This window comes from Piliocolobus tephrosceles, chromosome Y (assembly GCF_002776525.5).
Source record: "Piliocolobus tephrosceles isolate RC106 chromosome Y, ASM277652v3, whole genome shotgun sequence".
In the NCBI taxonomy this organism is placed as follows: domain Eukaryota; kingdom Metazoa; phylum Chordata; class Mammalia; order Primates; family Cercopithecidae; genus Piliocolobus; species Piliocolobus tephrosceles.
In genome coordinates this window covers 4,930,543-4,953,813 of record NC_045456.1, presented here as the reverse complement: position 1 = coordinate 4,953,813, position 23,271 = coordinate 4,930,543, and the positions used below count along the sequence as shown (strand labels likewise).

The 23,271-nt window shown below is 37.4% G+C and overlaps 1 protein-coding gene across 1 annotated transcript in view; it reads left to right on the top strand.

Annotated features, from left to right (window-relative positions):
- CDKL5 (cyclin dependent kinase like 5) overlaps positions 1–23,271 on the top strand; it is a 228,186-nt gene that overhangs the window by 142,972 nt on the left and 61,943 nt on the right. The window contains exons 5-9 of the mRNA XM_023199004.1: positions 5,982–6,118; positions 10,905–11,025; positions 12,769–12,828; positions 15,151–15,241; positions 18,860–19,049. Coding sequence (XP_023054772.1) covers positions 5,982–6,118; positions 10,905–11,025; positions 12,769–12,828; positions 15,151–15,241; positions 18,860–19,049 — 599 coding nt within the window. The remainder of the gene's footprint in view (positions 1–5,981; positions 6,119–10,904; positions 11,026–12,768; positions 12,829–15,150; positions 15,242–18,859; positions 19,050–23,271) is intronic.

Sequence of the window (23,271 nt, the reverse complement as noted above, 5' to 3'; positions counted from 1 at the left end):
GCTCATTATTTGGATTTTCTGAGAAGGGAAAAAAATGACTGTAGACGATAAAGATACTAGAGATTATGTAGTTAAAAGGCACTTTTCAGACTATGTATAAATTACAAATTTAGCCCAATTCTTCTACCCTTCCTATGACTCCCATCTTCTACAATGAGGTTTGATGTTCAGATGATAATGTATCACTATTGGATTGTCATTCTCATACATACACAAGTACAAGTGTCTGCTGTCCTCAATTTATTAAATAACCCAAGAGCGCTGATTTAGATTATATAGCTTTGGATGAGCAAGAATTCAAAACGTTGTCTGTCCAACCTTTACTTTAGGAAAACCTATTGTCTAGAATTTGTTTTTGACATACATTTGGACCTTCTTTTTGCTTCTTTAGACTTTTCCATCTTTCCTTAAATGTAAGGTGATGGAGTGAGGGGAGAGCCTCTCTACTTGTCAGTGGGCCTCTGTGCATGGCAAGGAGGCTGACTCCAGGGAGCTATACAGTAGTCTACATTTAAGATGAAACTTAGGTTGCGTCTCTGCTTTTATATGAAATAAAATGACTTGATTTCATATTCTGCTGCTTAATGTTTTCTATAGAGAACTATCTTCCTCTTGGAATGGACATATTCTTCTTAATTGTTAGAAAACATTTAATTGATCATCTGTTCTGTCTTCTAATTTATTTTATTCTTCTGTTTACCCAGACACTGGAAAGCTCTATACTGATCTCTGGATCAGGAGTACTCTGGTCTCTTATTTTATATAATGGTACAAAACCAGAGTTCGTAATCTGTAGTCCTTAAATTCAGGAGCCTGATTTCTGTGTGAAAGAGGCCTTGAAACAAAAAGTCCAACCCTTGACTAAACAAAGAATTTTATTAACTGAGCTTGAGCATTCTGGCTAGTCATGATTTTACCACACTTCCTTTTCATTTTCAACATGGACCTCCTTCAAACTTCAGGGATTCTTCTAGGATTTGGTGATCATTTTGCATCTTCTGTGATTTCATAAATTTCTACTGTGCTTTTGCCTGTTCTTCATTTCTAAAGATTGGAGGGTCCTCATCTTTCTTGGTGTATGTAACAGTAGCACTAGCATTCAAACTCCCTCAGGCACATTGTCTGTCTATTGATGTCCTTTCTTCAATAAGAGCAACCAGACTCAAATATGGCACCCCCGTGGTTTTGATCAAGGGTGGGTTGATTTTGCTTTATCAGTTTATCTGTTTAAAGGTCCATTTGTGGTGGGGGGCTCTTCAGCTATACAAAAATGTCAGGTTTGTGATTTCACGAAGTAGGTTACAGCTATTCCTGGATTTCCTTTCTAAGCCCACAGTTCTTTAAAAATAGAGTTACAATAGAGTTTCTGCTCATCTTTAGGTTTTTCTCTTTTCATCAGTTGTCTTTGAATCTCCTTTGCTCCTGTGATCTTTCTTCTTAAGAATTGTTCTCTTTTACTTTAGTAAATCGCTCTTGATTTTTAGGTGTGTTAACTTGCCTTACTGGTAAGTTTAGAAGTAGGACAGTTTGGGGGTTGTTTTTACTTAACATCCTTTTTACACCCTGCCATTTTGTCCTCGCTCAGTGGGGTTTCTATATATCTGCACATAACTTTGTCAGAGTTGATCCTGCATTCAGCTAAACCCCCTCAGTGGTAACTGATGACAAGGTGGGTCAGCATGCACATAAGCAGTTATCACATAGAAGTATGGACTCGGGAAGAGTCCTTCTGAATAATCCAGTATAACTCAGCCCCAGTGTACAGATGATGGACCTCAGGCCCAAAGTTGCATAGCGTGTGTGTGAATAATTGCAACTAAAATGATGACCCAGGATCTTCGTTGAGTTTTTCTTCCACCCATACAATGCCGCCTTGCCGTTCAGCTAAACGGTAGCATAGTTATACCTGATCCTGGGTACTGCGACTCACTTTCCAAAACTCACTGTATTGTATACTATGCCACCTTTGTTCCTATGAGGTAGAATGTGACCCTCAGCTCATACACCCTGAGAAAGTTATCCTTTCTAGACTTGGTTTCTTCATTTGTAAACTGGAGCCCAACCTTGATAAAGAATCCTAGCCTAGACAAAGAATCCATGGGGATTATTTCAACTAGATGGCAGTGATTTTTGTGCTCATTTCAGTGGGCTGTGCTACTATCCTTTGAAAATGCCTTACCGAATGCTTTTGTAAGGCATTTTTTAATGCCTTGGAAAATGCTTTCCTACTTTGTGTACCTCCGAGAAGAGAAACCTGTGTAATTCGAATGTGCCTTCCTTTTCCCCTCTTCATCTGATAATTTAGTTGACAATTTTCATCATAAAGTGCAGGGCAGGCCAGGAACCTTCAAAGTACTTAGAAAAACAAAATTATAGGATGTACCCAGTAATAATGAAGAGCGCCCATTTTGCTTGAATTTAGGGAATTAACTCCACTTCCTGCCTGTTCCCATTCATTGCAATCTTAGTGCTCAAGTGTTTACCTCAACTTTTAATACTATGACTGGCATAAAGTAGAAAAGCCTTCATTTCCTAAAAACAGCTGCTCAAATGAGATTGTTTGGGCGCTACATTCTAGGTAATTTTGTGTGCTGCTTTTTGATGATTCATTTATCTTCTCTAACCATTGTTAAGTGGAGTCAATACAGATTCGAATAATGTATGTATAACAAAGCAGCAAAGTTCCATGAGGTTTAGGCTCATAATCAATAAAATTTTAATGAAAAGAAATAATAGATTATTAGATTTGAAAAAGGCAATAGGATTTTTGGGAGATGGAGGCATTTATTTGTTTCTTTTACTGATGAAAACTTAAGTGGCTTGCCTAAAGTTGCATGGTGTACTGTTGGTTGATTAAAAGGCTGAGTCCAGAATCTAGGTCTCCCTAGTCCTAGTCCACTGTTCCTTCTACTAAAACCATTCTGATGCGGCCATTCTGAAGAGGGTTTATCCATTAACAAAGTGAAACTGCCACAAGTTGGTAACAAATAATAGTACGATGTTTTTTCATTTGCATTTCCAGTACCAAGAATTCACCAAGCATCATAGCTTATGGATGCTCTTAATGATTTTCTTTCTATTTAGGTATTCGTGTGCATGTATATGTGTGTGTTCTTGACCCTGAGCACTGTCAGTGTTCTGTGTCCTCCATTGTTTCTAATCACATACTGTAGAAGACACCTAGGGACAGAGGTGAATAGGGAGAAAAGAAATTCAGTTTATCATACTGCCTGATAAGCGGTGCTTGAGGAAATTGACAGTGCTGTAAGAAAACTGGGAGGCAAAGTGCCTATTGTTTGCCCTCCCAGTTGCTGTGACTGAAGTGAGGAAGAGTTAGGCATGTATGAGCAGAGATTTCCTTACGGCCACAGGTGAAGCATTCGTGTAGGAAGAATGTATTGATCACCTCTCCTTGTGTCAGGTACAGTCCTGGTGTATATTGTTGAACAGAAGAATTGAGTCCTGTCCTCCTTGAGCTCTTGATTTAGCAGGGGTGGTTGCATAGATTGTATACCACTAAGCATACAAATGTATCAAGAAAAATGGTGAGAAGTTCTGTGAAAGAAAAGTCCAGAACTGTGATAAGGAATAATGGGGATGGGGGCCTACTTGCTTTCATGGTCTGAAAGGCTCTGGAGGAGTGACATTTAAACTAAAACCTGAAGGAGCAAGCCCTGTCAAGAGTCTATGTAGTAGACTGAGCATTGTCAGCAGAAGGAGCAAGTCTGAAGGCCATTAAGGTGGAAAAATGAAGTTTGGGGCTGTTTTGGGAAGTGAAAGATGGAGGTGAGGGAGAGGGACATGAGATGGGGATGAAAAGACAGGCACACACCAGGTCATGAGTAATCAGTAGACTTGTATCTTGTTAAATTAGTCCCTCGTTAGATCATTTGTTTCTTATTTGAGATCTGTGTGTTATTCTGTTTCTTAGAGATAGATGGATTTTAGTTTGATTACCCCAACCTTGAATAACTCAGAGGGGATATCAGAGAAGCATGTTCCTGGTCTTGCTTCTTTAGGAAACTGCTGGTAGTCCTGGGCTTCAGCAGCTGCAGCTACCTTAGCATTCTAACAGTCACAGAACACCACTGCTCTGGCGCAGCCCAATTTGCAGAACACCTGGACCTTTGTCCTCTCCCAATCCTCTAAGTTACTTTGGGATGTCCCCAATTGCATCTTAGACATTCCCCCACTGCCAGGTGGCATCCACTGTCACGCTCTTTTCCCTGTAAGTACCCAGTTCCCTATTGACCGTCTTGGTGTGAGCCAGGTAATTCACTGCTTATGCACAGTTGGCCTTTCCTACTGCTGGTTCTTGTCTTCTCATAGGCAGTATGTCTCTTGGTCCTAATCTGTGTTCCAGTGTTCTCCAACAGCTTTCTGGCTAAAGTAGAATACTTCACTTAGGTAACCAGTTCACAAGGGAGTGTTGACTCTGTGCTCCCAGTTTGTTATGGATACTCGGGTGCTACAAAGCCCTTGCTTTTATTATGTCATTTCCTTTTCTTTAAACTCAGTTTGAGTGGAGGGTTGGGAAAGGGGGCTGGGATAGAAAATAATCTGAGGAAACACTCCTGGCTCTGCATTTAGAATCTTCCCTCTCCCTTTGGAATCCATTCAGCCTTTTTCCTCCTGCGTGCCTTGCTTAGAGAGCCTTTCTTCTAGAGGGCGTATTTTTTAGGCTTCTGTGCCCCTATCTCCGCACTCCATTTTCTTCCTTCTCACACTCAAAGACATGTCTGATCCTGAGGGTCACACAGCTCTCAAGCTAGGATTCTGGCCCTTACCCAAAAGCTTGTGGCTGCATGTGTTTTAGACTTCATAATTTTTGGATTTTAGAATGGACGTGTGGCATGTTATAATGCATAGTACCCAGTAATCAAGTAATATTTCTATAGCACAATATATGAATGTTCATATTAGATTGGATTAACAAAGACTGTAAATAGTCTCATGTCATTTCATGTGTTAGCCCTCAGTGAATTTGCCCCAAACTTAGAAAAAACGTTCAGTTTTTAGACTGTGTTTTGGATTTTGGACTTGTAGATGAAGGATTATGAACCTGTATCCTGGTACATATATGCAAAAACATGGTAGTTAAGATTTCCCGGGTAAATCTAAAGGTATAATACAAACTCATTTAAATAGAAATATTATTTTCATCACTCCCCTGCCAATTAATCCATTAGAGTTAATATGACTTCTGTCCTTCCTCCATAACCGTGGAGGTTATCATGAATGAAGTTGATGGTATGGAAGAGGGTCTATTGGTTCAGCATAAGTTCTCCATCCCAGAACAGCTACACCATCTGGGATGGACAGATGGACATGCCACAGGGAGGACAGCAGGAACCTACAGCAGCTGCTGTTCAGAGAGAAGGTTAGACACTCTCAGAATTCCCTGCAACTTGGCTGTGACTTGCATTGTGGATGCTTGGCACATGACCTCTGCTCCCTGAGGTGACTCATGCAGCCTAAGGAATAAAATGCTCTTTTAGGCCAAAGCTTCACGCCATCCTTAAAAACATCAGCTACTACAGATGCTGGCTGAATAGAGGTTCCCCTGCACACTGACACTTTTGATTCCTTATGGCCCTTTTAATCTCTTGCCTTGCTTGTATGGAGTGTTAGAGTTCAAATGACAATGGATGCTTATGTTGTATCTATAAGTGTGTTTTTATACATACACATAGTAAAAGAAGTATAAGAAAATTTTTATATATATGCATAGTAAAAGGAGTATAAGAAAATATAAGCAGGAAGTCAAGTTTGTGCTGATCAAGTAAACCCTTTCTTCGATTTTCTTATTCTTGATCCTTTCAACAAGAAAACATATTATTTAATATTCCATTCTTGGACTTCTTATGCAGAAGTACTCAAAGTGGAAAGTGAAATTGGGGTGTTTTCAGTGTTCTTGGAATTCTTTGAACAGTAGCGTGAAAGTTTTCCTTTTACTCTCTTCACCATTGTTTACATTCTAGAAAATGAAGAAGTCAAAGAAACGACTTTACGAGAGCTTAAAATGCTTCGGACTCTCAAGCAGGAAAACATTGTGGAGCTGAAGGAAGCATTTCGTCGGAGGGGAAAGTTGTACTTGGTGTTTGAGTATGTTGAAAAAGTAAGTCATTAATTGCCAATGTGCAGTTTTGCCCTATTCTTTTATTTAATTTAGTTCTTTTATTTAATATTCGTTTATTTAATTCTTTTTTATTTTGTTTCTGACATTATTTAAGAAAGTACTGTTATCTAATATGGCTTATCAATGTACTCATAATCTGAGGACTTTAAAAATTGTTCATAATCATAATTGTTTAAAAAGTGTTCATAATCACTAGACATTCTGAAATATATTTAAGAGTTTTGTACAATTAAACTGTATAGAGATAATCATAAGTTTAAACAATATACTGATTTGGCTTCTGAAGTCTTAAACTCTGTGTTCAAAAAGTAATTTTTAGACTTGACTTAACTAAGCCTAAACTGAGGGAGAAACTGGTAAGCTGACAGTGATGGTACAGGCTGGAAGAGGCTGTATAAGATACCACACTGAATTAGACCTAGGCTGGAGAATGAGTGGGCACAGGAAGCAGCATTTGTGAACTGCCAGTGCTTTGGCTTTATTTGAGGGAAGGAGCTGTACCAGGAGGCCTAAGGTGAGGCTTGAGGTGGTAGATGAGACCGTAAGTCAGTAGTTGCAAGCATTGGAAAAGGAAAGAAAAGCATGCATTGTTTGAGCTGTCTGTACACTTGCCTTAGCATGTATTAAAAAATGGTCAACTTGTTGGTGACAATTTTAATAACATGACCTAAGGGCAAATGTATGTTACAGTAATCAATAATGTGTGCCTAGAAATTTCTTGGAGAGGGGCCTCGTGCAGTGGCTCACACCTGTAATCCCAGCACTTTGGTAGTCTGAGCCAGGCAGATTGCTTGAGCCTCAGGAGTTTGAGAATAACCTGAGCAACATAGTGAGACCCTGTCTCTAAAGAAAAAGAAGAAGAGAAATTTCTTGGAGAGCAGCTGACCTACAGCAGTTGTTATGATCAAAAACTTAAACAGATAAACACTTTAACAACAGTAGAAGAAACTAGAGCCAGGCAAACCTTTAAGCAGGTTTTCTTGATGAGTAAATAGGTGGCTCCTGCCAATTCCTATGCTGTTGTCCAAAGAAGGTTGAAGCAGGAGAGGTTTATGTTTGTTGCAGGTCTATACCCAGGTGCTTGCTATACCATAACTGACAGAGTATCAACATTGTTATAACCAAATGGAAAGCAGTATTGCCAGGGTAACTGACCAGTAATGTGGCTTTGAGTGCTTTCAGACTTTACAAATTGTTTTTTTGAAATAATAAAAAAAGTACATGTAAAAATTTAGTTACTAGAAAAACTGGAATGGTACTAGAAGGTTCTTTGTAGTCTTAAACCACTGCTTTATGTTCCTTTTCCAGAATCTGTTTTAAGTTTCTTTTTCTGTGTCAATTTATACATTCCTCTAAGGTACCTTCCATACCAAAATAAAACTAAAAGTTGGTTTTTAAAAAAAAGTTCTATTAAAAAAAAAAAAAAAAGGATTGCTATATTAGGATTCCAGGGGAAACCAGATGCTCTTTATTTTTAAAAAAATTTTTAGAGATAGGGTCTCATTATGTTGCCTAGGCTGGAGTGTAGTGGCTATTCACAGGTATGATTATAGCACACTGCAGCCTCAAACTCCTGCGCTCAAGCAAATCTTTCACCTCAGCCTCCTGAGTCACTAGGACTACCGGTGCACTCCACCATGCCTGGCTGCTTTTTATTTTTTCATTGTCATAAATAATCATGCAGTTTGTAGTTTTCACTACCAAATAAGAAAATTTTGACATCTCTTTTAGTTTATCTTTTTTTATTTCTGTTCTGCTCATGGTGGTTGTTCATTATTAATAATAATTTAATACAACAAATGGAGAAGTCACCTCTGTGTATCTGTTTCCTCACTGGGAGAGGCAATTTTGTGTGTCCGAGATCTCCCTTCTGGTAAATGGCTGAACTGCTACTAGATTACTCCAGTCTTCTGACAGTCAGGCCTGAGATTCTTCCCCCGACCCTATGGTTCTTAGGTAGAACGTGACTGTCACACCTGCCACATTAGTGGCAGTGCGTCATAATTGACAGTGAGTCTCAGGAGAGCAAGGAGAAAGTTCTCTAAGGGATAAGGGGCTAGTAACAGAGACCCAGGATTACAGAGGCTTAAACAAAATAGAAGTTTCTTTCGACCTCACATATAAATACAAAGGTAGGGCAGTACAGGACTAGTGGAGCTCTGCTCTACCACACCGAGGTGACCTTGTCCTCAAAGTCAGGATAGAGTTCCAGCTGTCACATCCCATTGGCCAGGACATAATTGCATGACCACATTAGCTGCAAGGCAGAAGAGAAACATACTCTTTGTTCTGGGCAGCTAGGCCTCCACTTGAAAATTGTGTTCCTGCGGAGTAAGGGAAGACTGGATACTGGAGGACAATATCTCTGCCACTGAGGAATTTAGAATAGAATATGAAACAAGAGATACGATTTGTTTTCTATATTACAAAGCCTTCCTATTCCACCTGTCCTTTTGGGATCGTCTATGAATTTGTTAATTGAAAAAGAGAATTCAAATGGAGAATCAAAAAACGATGCATACATACTTAAAATGTTTATTTTAATTGGAAACATAAATACTGTATGTATTCATTTAACACGCTATAAAGGTAGGGTCAAGTCCTTTTGCCTATCACTCTTCTGAAGTTCTGATTGGTCTTTTTTACATACGTCATACTCATAATGCATGTTTAAGGTAAAGCAAATGCACAAAACATCTGCAAAGCAATCTCAGTGCAGAATCCTTCAGTGGACATGCTTATCCCCACTAGCACCCATTCCTTGCCAGTGTTTTGTAGTTGTCTCACATTTGATTAGATGGCAATAAGTTTAGTGGCTTTTCCTTTATTATTAAGCCTTTCTAAAGTATTCAACTTTGTTTTCTTATACATAGCAACTCTTTTTTTAAGAAACATTATTTCATTGGTTTATATGGTATTTAATTATATTAAAATTAACAAGTGCATCTGTTATAACTAGGCATGAGAGTAAATACAACTGATTCTTTATAGGTATACAACTTGACTGGTGGGAACAAAACTGTGAGGCCAAATTAGAGCTGTGATTTTCTAACTGGTCTTATGGCCCCTTCACACTCTGAAAATTATTGGGAACCCAAAGAACTTTTTGTTTATATGTATCTTATCTATTAGTGTTTGTCATATTAGTCATGACCAAGCAATATAAAAATATTAGTTCATTTTAAAATAACAATAAACATATTGCATGTTAACATAGATAAGTTTGTATGTCAGTTATTCTTTCAAGAAAAAATGGCGTTCCACATAAAAAGCAGCTCGTTCAGCTTGCATCTCAATCCTCCAAGTGCTTTTCCTCAGTACAACCATTGGACAGATGGCGCATGTGCAGCAGAAGGGCTTTATGTGCAGTCTGCCATTTTATCATGCAGATTCCAAAAAAGACATGTAGTCAAGAATTGAAATTTAGTCAAAGTAATATTTTGTACTGCTTCATCAAGGATATCCTTAACTAAAACTTCTGTTTTCTTTTTTAAACGCAAGGTTTAACTGGATTAAAGAATCCAGTGCCTTTACTCATGCTGAGGTGCCAGCAGTTTACCCATTGTTGCTTTGTACCATTAGTGTAAATGCCAACACAATGAAAAAGGCAAACATCACAATCTTATTATGAATATAGTTTTGACTTCATGGGCCCTCCACAAGGTCTGAGACCCCACAGATCCACATGTCACACTTTGAGAACTGCTATCCTGGATGGTTGCCTACAAACAATAAGCTATGATTGTACCATGGGCCTTACTTGTACTTTACAGTGGGAAAGGAGAATGGTTAATCTGGAAATTCAATAGAGACTGGCTAAGTGGAGTTTCTGCATAATAAAAAATTTTGCATGAATTTTATTTTATTTTATTTTATTTTATTTTGAGACGGAGTCTTGCTCTGTCGCCCGGGCTGGAGTGCAGTGGCCGGATCTCAGCTCACTGCAAGCTCCGCCCGCCGGGTTTACGCCATTCTCCTGCCTCAGCCTCCCGAGTAGCTGGGACCACAGGTGCCCACCACCTCACCAGGCTCGTTTTTTTGTACTTTTTGGTAGAGACGAGGTTTCACCGTGTTAGCCAGGATGGTCTCGATCTCCTGACCTCGTGATCCGCCCGTCTCGGCCTCCCAAAGTGCTGGGATTACAGGCTTGAGCCACCGCGCCTGGCCATGAATTTTATTTATAATGGTGTCTGACTCCAAATTAAGGTTTTTGAATATTGAATTGTATGGGGTCTGTGACTCTTTATTTCAATAGTATTTTCTGGCCTGTTTGAATTTTTGTACTAAATGTATTGATCATTTTTAATTTTAGAGATCTTTTTTTTCTTCTAAGAATATTTCCCAGATCTTCCAGATGTATTTTAAAGGCTTGATTTTTATCACAAGGTTCTATTGGAGAGATACAGCACACTGTGTTAAAAAGGACTCTTTCCCCTCTTTATACATTACAGTGTCGTATATCTACTTTGTATTGTTTTTCTCTTCTAATTATTCTAAAATAATGCCTGAAAACCTTTAGGGAGAGTGAAAAGTATACAGGGTTATTATTTGGAGTAGCATTAGGGAATAGTAAAAATGGAATTCCTCATAAAAGAAAGCCGCAATTTTAATGCTGATTCAGCATGAAAAAGTTGTAGATAGAAAGCAAAACAATAAAAAAAAATGCTCTGTATTGTATGAATTATACTAGATGCTTTGTAAAATTGTTAATACATAATTTACAGGCCTACCTAATTTGGGAAATTAATGACTATTTAATTTTTAGAATATGCTGGAATTGCTGGAAGAAATGCCAAATGGAGTTCCACCTGAGAAAGTAAAAAGCTACATCTATCAGCTAATCAAGGCTATTCACTGGTGCCATAAGAATGATATTGTCCATCGAGGTGAGTATGAGATTTTTAAAATGGAAAATATTAGAACATCAAGTAAAGTTAAGAGTATTTCACATGTTAATGTCTTTTAAAATATTTTCATAAGCATTGGCATTGCCTTTTAAATTAAATATATTTTGAAAAGTGCAAGACATGAGAAATCATTTGCTCTCCAAATCTCCTTTTCTGTCACCAAAAGGTTGGATTACAAATTTATTTGGATATTGTAGTGAAATCTTTACATTTGTATAACTATTATAGATCCACTCCCAACTGTAGAAATGCCTGGTGATATAAGAGAACTCAACAAATGTGAACTTTGAAACTTATTTGGGGATAGGAGAAGAGCAAAATGTTGATCTCTATAGCCTTGGTCCTGCAGGTAGACCAGATAATGTGAAACAACTCTGAATCAGGCTTTATATAGGTGGTCCCTAAGTCACTGGCCCCTATTGGCACTCATGTCTCATTCCTTCTTATAACAATCTCCAGTATGTATCTTCACCTCCTAATTTTCCCTACCCCTTAGTGAAAAGTGCCCACTGTCTGCAGTTGCAGGCATGATCAACCTCGCATAAAGGTCATAATTATACTCCCATAAACTGTTTTGTCCTTGACTGCCATGAACTGGGTGGTTTATAACAATGAAAGGGAAATTACTGGCTCAGCATCATATTTGACTCTACACCCATTATCTTCTCCTGATAATCTTTCTTGCATTGGAGAGTTTTATAGTAGTGGGATGCAAATTGATACAACAGTGACCCTAAATATTTATTTAAAAAATTGTAGTGTCTACGTTTTGTCTTTGGATTAGCAGATAAAAGAATGCTACACTTTAATTTACCTATACACAAATGCACAAGGATATCACTTTAAAGAATTCTCACTTGTAAGAATAGTTTAAAGGTCATATGAAGAATGCCAACGTCTGTTATTCCTAGAAACAGTTTATATTTCTCTTGCATTTGACTCTCATAGCAATTACCTTATCAAGATTGTTGGTAGCATAGGTAGATCTCCACGTCAACTGGACATCTAGTGTCTAGGGTAATGATTCTAGTAATAGTCTATACTGTAGTTTGGGGATATTAATAAGGAGCTGAGTTAGGTGCATTTCCATCATGATACTGCGATTTGGTTATGTGCATAGTGAATCAGTGGTTGCAAATTAATGGTAACTCCCACCACATCTTCATAACATCCATGGAAAAAATTAGAAATCTTAATTTGACTCATCCAGTATGGCTTCAGCATTAGACGTTGATAATTGTGAGAACCATACAGAAAAGCTAAAGAGATGTAAATATAGAAATTATGTAGAAGAATGTAACAGAAGCATATCTTGTATTTTTTCTCCAGTAAATATAATGCTAGCTACTTATTCTCATGTATTTTTAAAGTATCTTGTGGGTGTAAACATTTTATATTTCTATCTCCCAACATTTGTATTATTAGTATTTTATGAAGTAATAATAGTTTTTTGAAATATGTTGGCCTAGATTTAATTATTCTTAAAATTCTTTCTGAGATCCAACTAATCCTTTTAATATTTAAAGAGGAAAAAATTATTTTTGAAGTTGTGGTCTGCATGTTTCTGAAAAAGAAATTCATTGAAACTTTTATGTACCAGCATAAAATGTGTTATGTTTCTTTTTGCTGCCACAGTTTTCTATTGAAATTACTCTAGATAACAGTGTCAATCAGGAGAACATAGAACATTTTTACTAATTTTTTTTTATCTTGACACTCCAGATATAAAACCAGAAAATCTCTTAATCAGCCACAATGATGTCCTAAAACTGTGTGACTTTGGTAAGTTAAAAAGAAATTAAGTCCTGGTACTTACAGAATTAATTTATTATAACACATAGGTAGCTTTTAAAGGAATATTAAAAGTAATTGTTATGTTTTGACTTAAATTGGTAGAGGAACATTCTTTTGAGTCATATGTTGAAAAATTGATTGCTGGAGGAGTACTGCTTTCTTCAGAGCATTGTCTATTTTTAAAATTTTATCATGGTTTTTGTTTAAACAGAATTCAAAGCAAATACACCCATACACCCAATATCTAATGACTTCACAAAAAAATTTTTTTAATATTGATAGTTGTTCCAAGTTTAATCATAAACACTAAAACATTCCTCTATAAATACACATGAGTATTTTGTATATGCAATTGTTATATATCTATAAAGTCAAAAGACATTTTTAGAACATTTTCATTTGTTCCCTCTAAATGTTCAATGAATGGGATTAGTAATGTATAATATTCCAGCTTTTGATTGAATGTATAGGGAAATTTTTTTAGTTGTACTCTCTCCTAGTAGAAAATTGTCTATGTCTCCCATGTAGATAACTCTGTATTAAGCTCTGTTAAACATTTAAATTAAAATAATTCAGAAAAAAATTTTAGATTATATGTTAGGGTTGTTTAGGTTATGGGTCACGTTTTAAAATAAAGTTTTGCCTGACCTGTGTGCTGAAAAATAAACACTTGATTTTTTAAATGTCTTTTTTCACATATTTTAATATAATCACAAATACAATGTAAACCTCCACATATAACTAAGAATCCATCTCCTTATAAGGAAAAAGTAGATTAGATTAGTGCATAGGAGATGAATTATACAAGCGAGAAATAGAGACATTGTCAAAATTTGCTTCGTAGAATGACCCATTTTGTCCAGTGTAGCAACTGGAAGCATGTGTAGCTGTTGTCACTCAGTATTTTCAAAGATTTTGAATATTATGAACCTGTTTGCCTGAGAAAAAATATTTTACAGGACTTAATTTTCGTCATACTTTATGATAAGGAATAGTATGTAAAAGAGTCTTTCTATGTCCTAAATTTATAAAGAATCTGCTTAGGAAAAAGGAAATATTGAATACTGGATCTGAAAGATTTTAATTGTGGCATTTTTAGCATTTTCTTAGCTTTACGATTTTCAGGAACAGCATCTGTTTCTGATTTCCTGTCCGTAATGTGATTACCACCCAAAGCGGAGACTTAAGTTACTGAAAATATAAAGCAAGTTATAAATATAAAAGAATGCCTATAGAATGGTTAATAGTAGGAAAAGATTACTCCTGGTCTGGCATTATTTCTCAGAGAAAAGACTGTTGTAAATGGTCAGGAAGTTCCTCCTGGCAGCACCACATGCGGTATTCTGTGTCCTGTGTATCCCTAGCAAGGACTTCCTAATTGCTTCCGCTCCCAGAGTACGCACTCCTTGGTCTGACTTGAAGAACCCCATTCAAAAATACAAGTATTTCTTCAAAGCGTGTCTTATGAAGAAACATTGATTATCTGAAGTTAGGGGTTTTGTTTTATGCTGGGATTGTTTTTATTTTTTACCGTTTCATTTTAAGAAACACTATTTTCCATGTCTCAAAACTGACGTACACCTTAATTTTTACCCTTAATTTAAATGTTCTGATTCTCTATAACTATTCACAGTGAACCTATATTGTGTTTGGTGAGTTAGATGGATGATTAACTTATCCTCCTGCCTTATTTTGTGGCTATGCAGTAGCCCTAAAACCTTTTCAAAGGGTGGGGGTAAAAGCAGTGGTAGAATCTGTAATTGGTAACTAAGATACCCCTAATATGCTCAGTCATTAGGAGATGATAGTAATTTTGGCCTGCTTTGTTTCCATCACTGTTTATGTAAGGGCTAGAACTGCTCAGCAGCAATACATATGCAAATACTGTGTAAGTGCCACATAGCAAAATTAATGACCCTCTACAGTATGTTAGTTTGACTCTGATTTTGATTTCTAGCTTTTGTGGGGACTTTATTTCATTTTTTTCCTAAGGTTTGCATTTATTGGGAGAGCTGATTTAAAAGTATGCTCTGAATAATTATAAAAGCATGAGATGACTTTGAAAACACAGTTTTTAGCATAGTGAAGAGACTGGGTTTGTAGTGAATACATTGTATGTCTTTCAATTGACATGGAACGCTCTACTAACTTTTTAAGATAGCAAGGATATTATTAATAAATAGCCCATGTAAGAACAGTCATTACATTCTTTTGATGTTGTTTAAAGTATTACTAGCACTGAAATATTTTGCCAACATGAATTACTATTTCTTTTTCAAAGTTACAACTTTGGACTTTACTATCTTTCAGGTTTTGCTCGTAATCTGTCAGAAGGCAATAATGCTAATTACACAGAGTATGTTGCCACCAGATGGTATAGGTCCCCAGAGCTCTTACTTGGGTGAGTTACCATCCCAAAATAGAATGACATTTCCACATCTGCTGATTCGATTGTCATTTACTTTGAGTTCATCTATGGAAAATAAGAACTTCAGTTAATTAAATGTGTCAGTTACACATTACAGTATAACAAACTACCTAAAACTTAATGGTATGAAACAAAGCACTTTTTTGTTTGCTCACAATTCTGGGCATAGGGGAATCAGCAGTTTGAGTTCAGCTGGGTGGTTCTTCTGCTCGTCTGTCTTGGAGTCACTCATGAAGTTTAGTCAGCTGGTAGGTCATCTGGGAGCTGGTTAGTTTAGGGGTCTCAGCTGGGTCAGACCATCTCTGATCCCTGGAAATTTATCCTCCAAGTAGGCTATTCCAAGTTTCTAAGTGTGATAGTTGGAGAATTCTGTGCTATAAGATGGTAAGCCCCAAAGCAACAGTAGCTTTCAAGCCTTTTTTTGTATGGCTTTTGCCTCATTGACAAGAGCATGTTACATGACCAACCCCTGATCCATGGTATGGAGAAATAAATTCTACCTCTTGATGGGACAAAGAGCCATATTATAAAATGGCATATGTATGGAAATGGAAGAAATTAATTGTAGCCATCTTTGCTGATAAACTTCCACATTAAGAATGTGAATATCCACACAGTTTGACATTCTGGCTTATCTATTTGTTCATTTATTAATTCATCAAATACTTATCAAGTATCTCTTACATCCAACCACTTTGCCAGGCACATGGAGTAAATATTGAACCGGACTGAGCACAGTGGCTCACGCCTGTAATCCCAGCACTTTGGGAGGCCAAAATCAGCAGATGGCTTGAGCTCAGAAGTTCAAGACCAGCCTGGGCAACATGGTGAAACCCCATCTCTACAAAAAAAAATACAAAAATTAGCCAGGCATGGTGATACCTGCCTGTAGTCCCATCTACTCGAGAGGCTAAGGCAGGAGAATCACTTGAGTCCAGGAGGTGGAGGTCGCAGTGAGCTGATATCCCACCACTGCACTCCAACCTGGGCATCAGAACAAGACTCCATCACACACACACACACACACACACACACACACACACACACACCCAAAAAACAAAAAAAAGAACCAATTGCCATTTTTGTTCTGAACAGTGTAAATCCTGTTTGATGATAAATGGCTATTCAAACTAGCAGTGCATTGATGATTTTCTCACTAACATCTCTACATTTATCCACTTTGTGCCCACCCTTTAACTTTCAGTGCTCTTTAATCCATCTGTTAGTACCAGAAAAAGGTCTTCTGATAAGGTTCTTTTCTTTTTAGTACATTTTAACTTTAAAGCCTAAGAAGGAGCCTGTAGTTCTCATTAATAATTCTCTACCTACCCTAGTTGTAGGATTATTTTCCCTAGATTGTATTTCCTTCTTTGGGACCACCCAAAAACATAATTTATACTCCACAAATAAAATTAGATATAGTGATAATGATGACAAGTGCACAAATTATAGGTCTCATTTCTTTAGCGTGCCATACGTGTATCTGGGGGACATGAGGAATTTAATTTTTAAAAATGTTTTTTATATAATAGCAATATAAGTTTCGGGATTTTTTTTTCTGAAGAGCATGATGACTATATGTTTAAGTTACTCAGGGTTTATTTTGATATTAACTACTTATTTTCCAGTGTCTACCAACCGTCTAGTAGTAATTCTTGATTCATTGCTGACATAAAGCCTGTAAGAATCATTGACATTAGTTTTTGAAAGCTTTACTTTTTTTTTTTTTAATCAAAAGCTTGCTTTATCCTGAAAAACAAAGATGCTTAGTCACTTTATTATCTCTTCCATTGTGTGGGCAGAGTTTAGAGTTTTTAATGCTAATTTTTAATCTTAGAATCAGGATTGATTTTGTGATTGTCCATATTTCTTCCGTGTACCTTTTGGACTCATTGGGATGCATAGTCCATTTTCTTTTGGGAGAATTGAATTTACTGGACACTTTACCAATGGAGAAACGAGTATAAAGTAGATCATTCTTAGAACCGCATCTGAGGACTCAAGTGTAGGAGAAGGGCTTGCTATAATATGGTGTTGTCTGTAACATGGCCCCAAAAAGTTTATTTTGAGGAAGTCTTTATTGTGAATCTTCAGAGAGTATTTGCTGCTTAATAATACTTATAGAAAAACTGGAGTTATGTTTAGAGATGTGTGGTAGCTGCTAAAAGTATGGGGACAATGTAACTAAATTAGTGCTAAAATAAATATTGCTAATTAAGTGATTGTCAAGTACTAGTTGAAGAACCATATTTGTAAAAATCCCTTTGAAATCAGATATTTGGTTATACATTAAGAATTTAAATTTTATACGTACTCAAGGCTTTGTCCTTGACATTCAGTATCATTCCAGCTGCATAAATTATTCAAATCAGATGACAGAAGAAAAATAACTTGTAGTGAGTATGTGGAAATTTTCTGTAAGTTTCTCCATCTAGCACTATGGAACAAATTTTCTCTCTCTCAAACAGATAATGAAAGAAAGATCAGTATCTTGCCCTGCCCAACAAACTTACCAAAAAGATCTAAATGAAGTTTCCTTGTGTGGTTCTTAGGTTGATATGGGAAGGAAATGAGATACATGAAATACTGACTTACGATTGCAATGATTTGTTATCCTAGAAATTTGTTCTGTATAACGTTAACAGTCCTTTGATTTAAAAGTTTTGTTTCACTACTGTATCATTTTAGCATTCCGAAATTCCATTCCATATTCTTTTTCAGATATTTTCTTTTGGCTTTCCCTTCTTAAAGCTTGGAGTATTTATGTTGGAAATGTGTGTGAGCATGCACGTGCGTGTATGTGTGTGTGGTTTCTTAATTTGCTATAAATTTAACACTCTAGATACTGAGAGATAGATATAAAGTTGTTTTGAGGATACCTGGATTTTCATCTACAACCTCCATTTATTAATAACGGCAACACTCCTAAAGCCCTCTGGTAAACTCACACCCTAGAAGAAAGCTATAAACCCCTAAGTAAACTGGAAAATGTTTTAAGCTCTGTATACATAAGCTACATATATTATATTCAAATAAATAATACAGTAGACCTTAGCACAATCTTAGTCATCAGAAACTGTGATGCTGAGTAATGGGAGGTTAAATAATATTCGGTGTTAAGGAAACACATGTCAGTACATAGTAAATTTTAATAGACTGAACTGATAAAATGGATAAGTTGTATCTTTTTGACATTTAGAGAGCTAAAGGATAATTATTTGTCTTAGAAAATACAATTATTTGGAAGCATTTCATTCCCCAAGTGAGGTGTTACTTGCCAGATATGTATACTGTATTAGGGTTTATTAAGCCGTTTGTTTACATTTAAGATGTATATTTATATCTATTTATGTGAATAAATTTCAAATTAGTGTATACTAACTAAATTGTTATTAAGTTGATGGCTTTATTAGCATAGATTTATTCACTTGTGTTATGATTTACTTTTCAGTCTTCTTTTCACATGGAACTTTCTAATTTCATAAATATACAAGTGTGCTGCACATTATAAATTTGTTCACAATAATTTGGAAATTATCAAAACATTGTATTGTTTCAGTTGCCAAAATAATCTCTTCCTTTATTTTTCAGCGCTCCCTATGGAAAGTCCGTAGACATGTGGTCGGTGGGCTGTATTCTTGGGGAGCTTAGCGATGGACAACCTTTATTTCCTGGAGAAAGTGAAATTGACCAACTTTTTACTATTCAGAAGGTGCTAGGACCACTTCCATCTGAGCAGATGAAGCTTTTCTACAGTAATCCTCGCTTCCATGGGCTCCGGGTAAGAGGTTTTGCTGAAACCCAAAATGGAATCAATGCTGCAGTATTTGAGTCATTGTTCATTGCACAATGGAATGCTAAACTATCCTTTGAATACTATTTCCTTTCCCACTACAGTGTTGATAATCCCTATTCTAATATTTTATTTCCGAATTTTTTAATAGTACTTGTGAATTTAAAAAGTGGTTAGAATTCAAATTCTAATCTTTTTTCTAATTTTTAAGTTCCAGTTTTTCAAAATCTTTTTTAGTATATACATTCTTACACTCTAAACTTTGGTTATCTTACACTGTTTCTTTATCCAAACTATTAAGCAACCCCGAATATACCAAATGTATGAATGCTGAGCAAACATATTTGTAGTGATTTGAGGAAAGCCCTGAAAACTTGGATTCCCCAGATTTGAGGGTTCGTGTTTTAGTAGATGTTTCTGGTCCACTGACAGTGAAATCAAACTGGTGTATTCTCTTGGAGCCACACGTGGTGGCTCACTCCTGTAATCCCAGCACTTTGGGAGGCCAAGTTGGGCAGATCACTTGAGGCCAGGAGTTTGATACGAGCTTGACCAACTTTGTGAAACCCCATCTCTACAAAAAATACAAAAATTAGCCGGGCATGGTGGCACACACCTGCAGTCCCAGCTACTCGGGAGGCAGAGGCAGAGGCAGGAGAATTAATTGAACCCAAGAGGCAGAAGTTGCAGTGAGCTGAGATCGTGCCACTGCACTCCAGCCTGGGTGACAGTGAGATTCTGTCTCCAAAAAAAAAACTAGTGTATTGTCTTGGGCAGCCTTTCCTAGACTTGACAACTTTGTACAAAACTTTTCTGAAAATATGCTAAATAGTTTCTTAGAAAGTATAAACTTTCCCCAAATGAGGAAGAGTCACCTTATTGGAGTACCCAGTGAGTTATAGGCTACTTCTGTCTTCCATCTGTCCCAAAAACAACTTTTTAAGTTTTCAGCCACTTTATTATTATTATTATTATTATACATTCAGTCCTAGGGTACATGTGCACAATGTGCAGGTTTGTTACATTTGTGTACATGTGCCATGTTGGTGTGCTGCACCCATTAACTCATCATTTACATTAGGTATATTGCCTAATGCTATCCTTCCCCCCTCCCCCCACCCCATGACAGGCCCTGATGTGTGATGTTCCCCATCCTGTGTCCAAGTGTTCTCATTGTTCAATTCCCACCTATGAGTGAGAACATGCGGTGTTTGGTTTTCTGTCCTTGGGATAGTTTGCTTAGAATGATGGTTTCTAGGCCGGGCGCGGTGGCTCAAGCCTGTAATCCCAGCACTTTGGGAGGCCGAGACGGGTGGATCACGAGGTCAGGAGATCGAGACCATCCTGGCTAACATGGTGAAACCCCGTCTCTACAAAAATACAAAAAACTAGCCGGGCGAGGTGATGGGCGCCTGTAGTCCCAGCTACTCCAGAGGCTGAGGCAGGAGAATGGTGTAAACCTGGGAGGCGGAGCTTGCAGTGAGCTGAGATCCGGCCACTGCACTCCAGCCTGGGAGACAGAGCCAGACTCCGTCTCAAAAAAAAAAAAAAAAAAAAAAATGGATGCAGGTTTCTAGCTGCATCCATGTCTGTACAAAGGACATGAACTCATCCTTTTTTATGGCTACATGGTATTCCATTGTGTATATGTGCCACATTTTCTTAATCCAGTCTATCATTGATGGACATTTGTGTTGGTTCCAAGTCTTTGCTATTGTGAATAGTGCTGCAGTAAACATACATGTGTGTGTGTCTTTATAGCAGCATGATTTATAATCCTTTGGGTATGTACCCAGTAATGGGATGGCTGGGCCAAATGGTATTTCTAGTTCTAGATCCTTGAGGAATCGCCACACTGTTTTCCACAATGGTTGAACTAGTTTACAGTCCCATCAATAGTATAAAAGTGTTCCTATTTCTCCATATCCTCTCCAGCACCTGTTGTTTCCTGACCTTTTAATGATCGCCATTCTCACTGGTGTAAGATGATATCTCATTGTGGTTTTGATTTGCATTTCTCTGATGGCCAGTGATGATGAGCATTTTTTCATGTGTCTGTTGGATGCATAAATGTCTTCTTTTGAGAAGTGTCTGTTCATATCCTTTGCCCACTTTTTGATGGGGTTGTTTTTTTCTTGTAAATTTGTTTAAGTTCTTTGTAGACTCTGGATATTAGCCCTTTGTCAGATGGGTAGATTGTAAAAATTTTCTCCCATTCTGTAGGTTGCCTGTTCACTCTGATGGTATTTTCTTTTGCTGTGCAGAAGCTCTTTAGTTTAATTAGATCCCATTTGTCAGTTTTGGCTTTTGTTGCCATTGCTTTTGGTGTTTTAGTCATGAAGTCCTTGCCCATGCCTATGTCCTGAATGGTATTGCCTAGGTTTTCTTCTAGGATTTTTATGGTTTTAGTCTAACATTTAAATCTTTAATCCATCTTCAGCTACTTTTTTGGGCCAACATGGCAATTGCTGGTCATTTTGGGAACTATCAAATAATCTCCCCACCATTTCCTTCCTTTCTCTGAAATGCATAATTCTCAAACCATATTACTTTGCCATTTACAAAGCACTTTGTTTTTTTCTTTTGACTTTCTGGCCCTCAGTTAATTTCCCTTTAGAGACCACCACTGCTCAAACCTGAGTGCCCGACCATCCAGATCCTTCTAGGCTCAGTGAATGTGGTTGAAATGAATGGACAGAGGCATACCAGTGTCTCTTTTATCTCCTGCTTTCTCTGTCTTTCACATCTGTCTGAGTTACCTCAGGCAAGTTTGTCGTTTCTCCTTTTAGTTTTGCTTTTGTAAGCCAAAAATTTGCCAGATATGACCAGTAATTGGGGTGCCAAGAGCATATGTGGTTCAGCAGGTTAGCTCAACATTTTTGAACATTGTCATACTAGGTGTTGGAAATATGACAATAAATAGGACTTGTCCTCAGTCTAAAAGAAAGAAAAATCTATTATATTCAGAAATAAAGTTAGTCATAATTAATGAATTGCATTTTCACTGAGAATCCATCTAAACTCCTTGTCGTAGCCTATGAAACCTTACCTGACCTCATCTCATACCTATCTCCTTTTCCCCCCATTCTCCAGATTCTCAACACACTTACCTTTTTTGTTCTTTGGCTTCCGTAAACATTCCAGGGTTTTTCCAGTTTCACCAACTTGGGACCCATGGCTGCTTCTCCTGGCAAGGTGCTTCCCTCGTGTGGTCCCTTTTCATTCTGTCAGTATCAAAGAGTGCCCCTTTCTCTGGCCACCCAACATACCACCCTCACCTCCATCTTAGTCTCTCTCTCCCACAGCATCCTTTTCCTATCAGAACTTACCATAGTATGGAATTATTTTGTCTGTTTCTTTACTTGTTATTAACTATCTAGTCCTCCCACACTAGAATATAGGTTTCTGAAGGGCAGAAATCAACGGTTTTATCACATCACAGATGTGTTTCCAGCATTTAACACAGAAACTACCATATCCAGTAAGTACTCACTACATATCTGAGAAGTGATTAACCAGTCTGTGGCATCAGCATTCAAGCTTAACTGTATTTCTTTTCTCTCCATCTCTCATGCTGCTTTTACCCTTTTACCTTTACCTAACCTTTGACCACCCCAAATAGATCCCCGATCTTTCTCTTTTCACTTTAGCCTTCTCACATTTCTCAAACCACACAATTCTCTTTTTTGTTGAGAAACCTCTACAAGGTTACTGATAAAGTTTAAACTCTTTAGGGTAGCTTAAAAACCCCTTCTTAGTCCTCCAGCCTCATTTCTGCCTCCCCCCGGCCCAGTGTGTGCTCTTTGGCCACATTGAACCTCTCACCATTTCCTCGACGTATTGCTTTTATACTCTGCATTTCCATCTCTATAATGCTCCCAACACTCACCCCTCTTTCTTCTCCTTCTTCCTCTTCTAGACTCAGGCCAAATGTCCTTCCTCCATGAAGACCTTCTAGACTATTCGAGGGGAAACTGGTGACCCTATAACACTCTGGTCATACCTCTTTTGTAGCACCCATTTCATTCTCCTTTAAGTAGCTGTTTGGAAATATGTATCCTCACTGGACTAATGAATTCCCTGAGGAAATGAACTGTTAATGTTCACCATTGTATTTGCAGCACACCTAGAATAGTGCCTGCTAGGCTGAATAGTGTTGAATGATTAAATATTTGAGCTCAGGATTTTAACATTAACTGCTGGAACATTA